The 9858-nt window shown below is 41.9% G+C and overlaps 1 protein-coding gene across 1 annotated transcript; it reads right to left on the reverse strand.

Moving 5' to 3' along the window:
- Nucleotides 1–5647: 5647 nt before the first annotated feature.
- On the reverse strand, nt 5648–8569 carry LOC123445317 (glutaminyl-peptide cyclotransferase). Its single transcript, XM_045122280.1, has 11 exons — nt 8276–8569; nt 8121–8177; nt 7798–7833; nt 7637–7701; nt 7456–7519; nt 7102–7219; nt 6925–7022; nt 6448–6518; nt 6290–6317; nt 6127–6181; nt 5648–6040 (listed from the first exon to the last, which is right to left on the reverse strand). The coding sequence occupies exons 1-11, from the start codon at nt 8552–8554 to the stop codon at nt 5931–5933; spliced, it is 981 nt and encodes a 326-aa protein (XP_044978215.1). The 5' UTR covers nt 8555–8569; the 3' UTR covers nt 5648–5930.
- Between the last annotated feature and the right edge of the window lie 1289 nt (nt 8570–9858).

Consider the following 9858-nt stretch of genomic DNA (forward strand, 5'->3'; position numbering starts at 1 on the left):
TACTTAACAAAAAAATCATTTTGGGCACTCGAAAAATGTAAAATGAATTTTTCGTTCAAAGAAAATGAAAACTTCCTTAGGCAACATTGTTTGCCATTCCAAAATGCACCCGGGGGCCATAGCTTTTCCTAGTGGCATATATCATGAAAATAAGCATACGATGGGTAAATGAAATAATGTTGCGCGATTGACAGAAAAACGGATAGTTATGCGATATCCACCGCAATGACCATGTGTATATAGGCATCACGTGCACAAACAAATAGGTCGACTCCTACCTGCACCTATTACTATTACTTCACTTCAAGAGCACTTATATGCTTGCCTCTCTACGTATTAAGTTCATGACGAACAAAGTAATGCTTGGAGTAAGATGACATGATGTAGGCAAAGTAAACTCAAGCAATATGACTAAACCCCATCGTTTTACCCTTAGTAGCAACAACACAAAGACGCATCTTGTCCCCTTCTATCACTGGGATATAGAAATTCTTCAGGTCGAACCTACTACAACACACATCTATCACCGAATAAATATCAATCTAGTTGGCCGAACTATTTCAATAGATCACAGAGAATTACGAAGCTATCATAATCATGCACATAGGAATCATATAAGTATTCACAGGAGACTCAAATATTTGTCATCAATAATCTAAACATAAACCCACAATTCATCGGATCCTAACAAATGCACCGCACAAAAGTAAATACATCATATGGATCAAAGCGAAGATGCGATGATCATTGTATTAAAGATCAAGAGAGAGAGAGATTGCCATCTAGGTTCTGCCATCGACCCGTAGGTCTGAAGTAAACTACTCAGACATGATCGTGAGGGCAGCAAGGTTGATAAAGAGGCCCTTCGTGATTGATCCCCCCCAGGTCACGCGTTGTTGGCTTGTGGGCCCCTCGTGAGGCCTCCTGCCTTCTTCCGATGCTCGTTTGGTATGCATACCTGAAAAGTGAAAAAACATGCAGAAAACAACAACTGGCACTAGGCACTGGGTCAATAGGTTAATGCTCAAAAGTAATATGAGTTGGTAGATAAACATCACAAAAGTATCCTAGAATGATAATATATCAGCATGGAACAATTAAAAGTTATAGATACGTTGGAGACGTATCAAGCATCCCCAAGCTTAATTCCTACTCGTCCTAGAGTAGGTAAATGATAAAAACAGAATTTTTTATGTGACATGCTATCCATGATGTAAGCTTATGCATGTATGCTCATTGAGAAACGGTGAATTAACACATATTAACACAGCAATACATATAGGTATAAGGAGAAAATTATTAATATTTTAAAGTATACGATCCTCAAAGATTGTTTTACCCCCCATCCATCTTTGTTATGTTAGCAAGGCGTGGCTTCATCTTCACCACGTTAATACAAATGTTAAGCACCACGGTGTCCAAGTCAGGCAATTGGATTGTACTTATTCAGTATGCGTCAAACTTTTATTCTTCACGCAATACATGAGCGTGAACCATTGGACATAACATAAAGATGGAACATAATATAGTGGTAGGTTTCAAAGGGGTAAAAGTGAAGAAGATAGTCTCACATCAACTAGGCGTACTAGCGAGCTATGGAGACGCCCGTCGATAGATATCGATGCGAGGAGTAGGGATTACCATGCAAAATGATGCACAAGAGCTATAAGTGTATGAAAGCTCCGCTCAAGCTAAGTGGGGTGTGCATCCAACTTTCTTGCTCATGAAGACCTCGGGAATTTGAGGAAGCCTGTCAACGGAATATACAAGCCAAGTTTATGAAAAAGTGATTCCCACTAGCATATGAATGATATAACATGAGACTCTCTATATGAAGAACATGGTGCCACTTTGAAGCACAAGTGTGGTAAAGGATAGTAGCAAAGTCCCTTCTTTGTTTTTTCTCCCTCTTTTTTTGAATGGTGGGCTCATTTGGCCTCCCCCATTTTTATTTCCTCACTCGGACAATGCTCTAATAATGATCATCACACTTTTATTTACTTACAAATCAATATGAAAACTGATAGGACAATATGAATCTGAATTAATGTCTGTGGCAGTGTACCGGGATGTGCAAGGATCTAGTGTGACATGTATCAAAAACATGATGAAAGGTGGCTTTGCCACAAATACTATGTCAACTCAATATGATCATGCAAAGCATTATGATGATGAACGAACTAGTCATGTGAAGTGACAATGGCATTTGTATGGCAGTATATCGGAATGGCTATGGAAATGTCATGATAGGTAGGTATGATGATTGTTTTGAGGAGGATATAAAAGGTTTATTGCAACAAAGCGTGTCATGTCACGGGGTTTGGAAGCACCGGTGAAAGTTGCATCAATCCTCATGGTGAGAATGGGCTATGCACGGTACCGAAGAGGCTAGCAAATATGAGGTGGTGAGATTGTGTATCTCCAAGGTGTCACATAAGTCATGAATAAATCATATACTTATTGCATAGTTTTATTAGTTTTATCACAAATCAAAGTACTGCTTGCATGCTCCGAGGGAGAGGGTTTGTAGGAGTCAACCATCGTGCGACTCTGACTCATAACAACACTAGGATTTTAACGAGGAATAGAAATGCTCACACATCATCACCATGCCCTTTTATTTTTTAGATGAACAAGAAGTTTAACATATCTTAATATCGACACATATCTGAATTAATAATAATGCACTCACACCTTTTTCATATCAGCACATCAATATCATTATCCCTCAATTTCTCATTATGTGCTACATGATGGTTTTTACTATCACTCACTCAATACTCATTATTTTAGATCTAGTCTTATGACTCATGCAAATTACCATCACTATTTGTCCAGCTCTCAAACAAATATAAGTGAAGAACGAGAGCATAATATTTCTATCAAATCTACACACCATCGTGCTTAACAAGATATAGGTAAAATACTAGAGCAACTGCCAAACTCAAAAGATATAAGTGAAGCACATAGAGTATTCTAACAAATTGTGATGATGTGATATCTCTCTCAAATTGTTGTGTTCAGCAAACAATGATTGTGGAAAACTGAAAGTAAAAGCAAACTACCATGGTATATATAGATAATAAATCAAAGGCTTCTTAGATTTGATTGAAATATTATGTACGAATGTTTGCAGGAGAATGGCTATGGGTTATCTTCATTTGAGTTTAGATCTCATGGATTGTCTTATATAATTGCATGCGCGTTTACTCACGAAAATGCAAATCCAAGATCTTTGGATACCTAGGAAAATAAAAAGGGATGGTATGTATCATATATTTTCTATTTTTTCTTTCTGTGCATTTTAGAATGCATCCTTTCAAAAAGCTATGTTTTTTTCGAAACTGACCCACGAATTAAACTGACCCAAAAAGCATGCATCGTCGACTAGTATTAAGGGCCTCTAAGTTTTATTTCCGCCCCAGGCCCCCAAAATCTCAGGACCGGCCGTGATCTCTCTAAGAAAGACCAAGGAACCATCTTTACAAGATACGGATTCAGGGTCTGATGAATAATGAATTGTTCTTGAATGCAACTACGTAGCACCGCCGCATATTGGTGCTCCCCTGCGGCGGCTAATGTAGACAAGCAAAAGTCGCTAGCAAAAGCAAAAAAAAAAGCATGGAGAATACATGTCGCATGCATCCAAAAAAGTACAATTAGCTACTTAGGGCATGTACAATGGTGTCATATGGATACATATGCCACATGACAAAAAGTAGCTTGAGGCATTTATGTTGATTTTGTCCCCAATGCAAGCTACCACTAGTGGGCATCATCAAAGAATCAAAAATAAAGACTCATGCATCTCTATTTTTCACTTTATTTTTTTCAGCTTTTAACATTGGACTACATTTTTTCTCTCCAAGCACCCGCCTCCTGCAGAGGATACCGCTTCTTCATCCGAACCTACTTTTTCTCAGGTCCGATCCTATATGGCATATGAGGCATCACCCTGACGCTATGCATTGGCCATGCCCTTATTTCCTACATGCTGTCAGTTTGCTCTTTCTCCCTGTCACACATGAATGTGACGTCATCAAGATTTGTCCCTCTATGTTTGAAATTCATAAGATTTTATCTTTAAAGCTGTTAATTCGATCAATGATCTCTTTTCACACATTTGAGTTTGTACCGATAAGATCTTCGAAACTAGCTCCCATGTCGATATGTTTTGACAATTTGTTTCCAGTCCGTACTTGCCACATTGTTCCACCAACTTGTCATATTATTATCCGCTTAGAGCATCTACAACTGGACCCCTCAAACCCTGCTCAAACGCCCGGACAGGCCGCCCGGTCACTGCCCGGTCAAAAAAAATTCGACCCAGACAGGCCTCTCAACCCGACCTCAAATGCCTGAGCTGACCGGCACCCCCCATTTGCAGACCAAATATGGGGTGGATATGGGGGAGCCCGGGCGCTCGGGCATGCCCACCACGTCGAACCCGACAATCCGACCCTACCGCAAATTGCACCAAATCCACCCCGCAGAAACTGCCGGATCCATTTCCTGTTTTCCTTTCTTCTTCCTCTGCGCATCGTCCGTCTCACAGCTCCGCCGCCCCCTAGTAGCTTGTGTCACCCCGGCCGCTCGGTCAAAGGGATCATCTCTCCTGACCTCTCCGCGCAGGACGTCGTCGCCGGCCCGGAAGACATTGTGGTACGTCTGACAACTCTTTGGTTGTGACTTGCGCCCGATGTGTTCGACAGAATGTCTGACCGGATCTGTTGGTCAAATTTTTAGGGGAAACGATGGATTCTGATGCTTCGTTCCGCGAGGAGTATTGACCGATGGAGCTTCATCAACTGATTCAAGATAAGTTCTTCGATTCATCGGATTAAGACGAAGAAATGGACATGATGATGCTCATGAGCATGCAAGAGGAAATGGACCGGAAAGTGGAGCACATTCTCAATTTCAAGGGCTCAATCAAAAAGGGAAGAGTCATCAATCGGGATAGGGTATCCGAAGCAAAGCTACTGGTGCTTGGCATTTTTTACTTCAACCTAGTTGGCACGTTGTCTCATAAAGCTTCTCAGTGCTTATCAAATCCGCCACAAAAAATTGGTTGTGCTTGCCATTTTCACTCTACCTAGTTGCCATATTGTCTCATACGTATTGTCATAAAAGTTGGTTGTGCTTGTCATTTTAACTCTACCTAGTTGCCATATTGTCTCATACGAATTGCCGTAAAAATTGGTTGTGCTTGTCATTTTAACTCTACCTAGTTGGCATATTGTCTCATACGGATTGTCGTAAAAATTAGTTGCCGCAATTTTTTGATGTACATATCAGTTTAATTCTACACAATCGTTGTATTATGTCATAAAAAGCATTCGATTGTTCCAAACTCTAGTTGATGTGGTGTTCTATTGTGTTGATCAATTTAATTCTACTCAGTTCTCTCGAATAAGCTTGTCAGTCGTTGTAAAACTAGTTGTCATGTTGTTTTGCAGTGCTTGCCATTTACTCCCTCTGTCCTAAAATATAAGGGCAGTCTAAAAAAACGCTCTTATATTATGAAATGAAGGTAATAGAATTCAAACTAGTGGCCAGACATTTCATATGTATTCACTCACTACACTATAATGTCGAAAAACGATAACTTCTGTGTGAAAGGTTGCTACCATCACACGATAACTCATATGTAAACACATCACTACATAGATTTTTCCCATTGTTCTTTTGGTATGTTCGCAGCAGAACTTTACATGACAGAATACAACCACCTCTTACACTACTCATGGGAGAACATGCATGACATACAACTACACTCCTCCAGCATGAAACTGATGAGCAGCTAGTTCCTGCCAGCTCACTACCAGGTGACAACAACAAAATTCCTATCTTTACACTGCCAATTGCCTCAAATCGACCAGGAGACATAAGAATACATGTACATACCCTCGCCGAGGTGTCGACACCTGTCAGCGATAAAACCTTGCCCTTGGGCACAGTTTTTCCACGGACCCATCGGGCAGCCCATCCACCGGGCGCAGCTTGATCTCGTAAAGCTTTGGCCACAGTTTCCCTGTCACTGTGAGTAGAGTGGAAGGGTTAGTTGGACAAGAACCTCGGAGACCTTGATCCACGGACCGAAACTGCAAGTGCAAAAGGACTCACCGAACAATCTGTCGTTTTCTTCGTCCCAAGCTATACCGTTTAAAACATCAATATCCTGGAACATGAAACAGAGTTTTCAGTGTCATGTCACTCCCGATACTGGATTTGGATTATGTGCGTCTAACAATGCAATTAGCCAAGGAACCATAGGGGGACTGCTCACCGTGTTGCCAGATTTCCACAGTTGCTGCCTGCAAAATTGAGGGCACAAGGATCGATTATTACTTCAAATGCAGACATTACAGACAAGCAGAGCAATCTTATGAAGAAACTCAGAAATAGGAAAAGAACAACAGCAGTGATTTCTACTTTAGAGCATACCTCAGCTCATGAAGAAAGATCCAGCTCACCACTTGGCCATCTTCATGAGAAACTCTAGCTATGCAATCTGTCTACATATCATAACTTTCAAAACTGAGAGGTGCATGGAAAACACAGCTAATATAAAAATGGCGTTAGCTAGTCATGTCTTGCAGGAGATCAAAAAAAAAAATCCAGTCCAATTAATTGTACTCAATTGCCTGATTGAGAATATCAAGTGTACCAAAGGACAACACAGGATAAAACTTGGATACACTTCAGTCAAAATTGAGTCACATAGTCACACCCCATACTTAGTTTGTTAAACTTGAACTTCATCCACATTTTGCCTAGATGGAGCATTCATAAATGACACCAGGGAGCACTGTAACATAAACACTAAGGTATACAAATGAAAATGTCCTGGCCCTTGAGATCTTCATCAACATAATAAAACATGAAAGCAATATGGTCAAGGTAGTGCGTAAAAACTCTAACCTGCCAGACATTTGCCCATACTTCACCATTTATATACTCCAGTTCATTAATATAGGAAACTTCATTGTCTTGATATTTTACAGTTACTGTCTTCGTCACTGTATCAACGCAGATGTGAAACAAAGAAATTATGCCTCAAGCTAATAGAATATCAACTGTGTGATTAACTGAATATACCTTCAAGTGATACTGGATCCAGCTGGTACAACCTTGAGGTACCATCACTGCCAAATAGGATTTTTCCATCTGTAGCCAACCCCCACCCATCACGCATTTTATGGGTAAAACTCTCACGCTGCAGCAGCGAGCACAATAACTTGTTACCTCAAGACATCAGCAAACAAAGACCGAAAACTTGAGAAATGACCAGTAAAATGCAACGTGAATGATTGTAAACCCATATTTCAGAAGATCAGCAGACAATAGACATTGATAGGTGGGGGGTTGGGGATAATTAGCTGCGACTTTAAAACAAAAACATCTGGATCATCTGTAAATGCAGTAAGATAGAAACAGGGTCAGCAGAATTACTTTGCTAAAGTTATGTAGGTCGTATATGAATCCATCATTCTTCAACCAAGTAACTTGAAACAATCTACAAAAGAGAATTTTAAAGCAAATGAAATGAGATTTAACAGGACCGCGGAAGCAAATAGAGTCATCGTATTCAAGAAAGCGATTCTAGAGTCAGGTATAGTCGAGGTTCATCTACCTGTCGCCGAGAAGTGTTAAGCCTTCTCCAAACATATGTCCATCCATTTGGTGCTGATCTAAAACCTGATAAATGACAAAGCAGTAACTAGTGATTTAGTGCAGGGTAGGTGAACCATTGCTGCACAATGTCAAATGAGGAAAGCACATTATTTAACGTACTTTGCCAGTTTGAAGATCAACCTTTCGGACCGACGACTGTTCAGACACAAAATTAGAAGCATTTAGTGCTTTAGAGAAACCACTTGACAGAAAGCAAGCAAACCAAACAGATGCAACTTGCAAGCTCAAGTAACAGATTCTCAACAGCTCATAACGGTGATAGCCAGTCTGCTTGCTTCCACTAGGGAGGCATGAATACCAAGATACATAATTCAAGTGAAACTAGAGTAATTTATTGTGGAAAACCCACGGACGTATTCCTTGGCATATCACGTTTACATCACCGTAATCCACGAGAAGAGATCCACATTGCGCTACATTACCTGATGATAAAGGCCAGTGGACTCGAAGAGGGTGTCGTTTCCTCCGTACAGGAGACCCTGCCAAAGAACGAAAAACCAACGATCTGAGGAAAAAATTCCCCACCATGGGAGAGCAGAGGAGCGAATGAGATCAGGAGGGAGCGGAGCGTGCGTGCCTGGGTGAAGGCCTCGGGGTCGTGGGGATACTCGCGGACCAGGTCGAAGGAGTAGAACCTGGCGACGGCGGGCGGAGGGCGTCGGAGGAGCGCGGCGGGGAGGTAGTCCGGGCGCCAGACGGCGACGGCCGCGGCCAGGAGGAGGAGCGCCGCGCCGGCGGCCGCGATGGGCCGGCGGCGGAGGCGCCACGACGTGGGGGAGGCGCTGGGGGCGGATACGGACAGGGGGATAGGCGCCATTGAGGAGGCGGGCCGCCTCCGTCGGGAGCCGGCGGCCATTTGGGTCTGGTTTTAGTCGCAAGAGAAAGAAGTCAACTGTAACTCTCAGATTAGCGTGCTTCTCCACCTGTGATTCGTAGGAGCATTTGAGATTGTCTTCCAAATTTCTTGGCTGAAAATTTGGACATTGGAATGAAAACGTCTACTTTGAAATATTTTTGAATTTTTTCACACAACATCATGGTTTGGTTTTACTTTTATATTTTAGTACAAAACGTGTTTGCATGCATTGCACTTCACGCCAATGTTTCTTCCCTCAAGTCTGGGTGTGAATATAAGAATGTGCAATAATTATATATCAATAGCAAAATGTGTGGCGTGTAAACGACCTCTCTCTTGCAACTATAAAATTATCGTATGTGGTTTTGCTAGGAGAAATCGACTTTTGGTTAGAGAGCAAATACATGTTGGCGAATAATACAGGTTGGCAAATACATGTATGGTGTTATCGATGGTTCTTCTGGAGCACTTGTATTTGAGCATTCCATTATCAATTACGAGGATCACACTGATGTAAAGTTGACAAGTAGATAGTAGTGTTATGCATAGGATGAGCATATGCATGGTGATGGTAACACAGAAGTGATTACAAAGAGGTTTCCAAAAACCTCGTCGGGTGTCACTGATGCCCGAGGATGATGATATTGAGTTGGATGACCACTTGAGAGAGAAGTGGTGTACCAAGAAACAAATTGGTGTGTGTGAGTGTGGTTTCTAAAGCAATGAGAGATTTAAGATGTGTCGACCGTCTCAACCTTACATGTGCGACCACATACCCCTTTATGGGACGGGGCTTTGTTGATTACTCTGGTCGGTACTAGCAAAGAGTTCACATTACTAGTGGCGGGAGTGATATGGTCACTCTCGTGTCGGGGTCGTGCCACATAGGACGACTATACTGTTTTTACATGTGCCGGACACACCGTTGGTCCCTGCATGAATGATACAATCTAGAGTTGGTGCTCGTAAGACCTACAACATGTGGGCTAGGTACCAATCGAGTGAACTCTTTGTCTAGTGTCGTCAGGGGATAGGCAATGATTGGGTACTTACCTCGGGTATGTTATATACCGCAAGTCGTGGATGGCACGGAATTTTCCCGGATCTCGTGGATACAGCGCGCAACCTCTGAAGAGTGTAAAACTATTCGAATAACCGTGTCCACGGTCAAGGACGGTTGGGTGGTGGTGCTTAGACTACGTCGAGTCGTTTTCGCATAAACCACGTGTGCGTGAGTATGAAGGTGTTTCATAAGAAAGTGATTAATTGGACCAAGTCTCGTGAGTTGGCATGGAGGGTGAACA

The sequence above is a fragment of the Hordeum vulgare genome, chromosome 3H (assembly GCF_904849725.1).
Source record: "Hordeum vulgare subsp. vulgare chromosome 3H, MorexV3_pseudomolecules_assembly, whole genome shotgun sequence".
NCBI classification, from domain to species: domain Eukaryota; kingdom Viridiplantae; phylum Streptophyta; class Magnoliopsida; order Poales; family Poaceae; genus Hordeum; species Hordeum vulgare.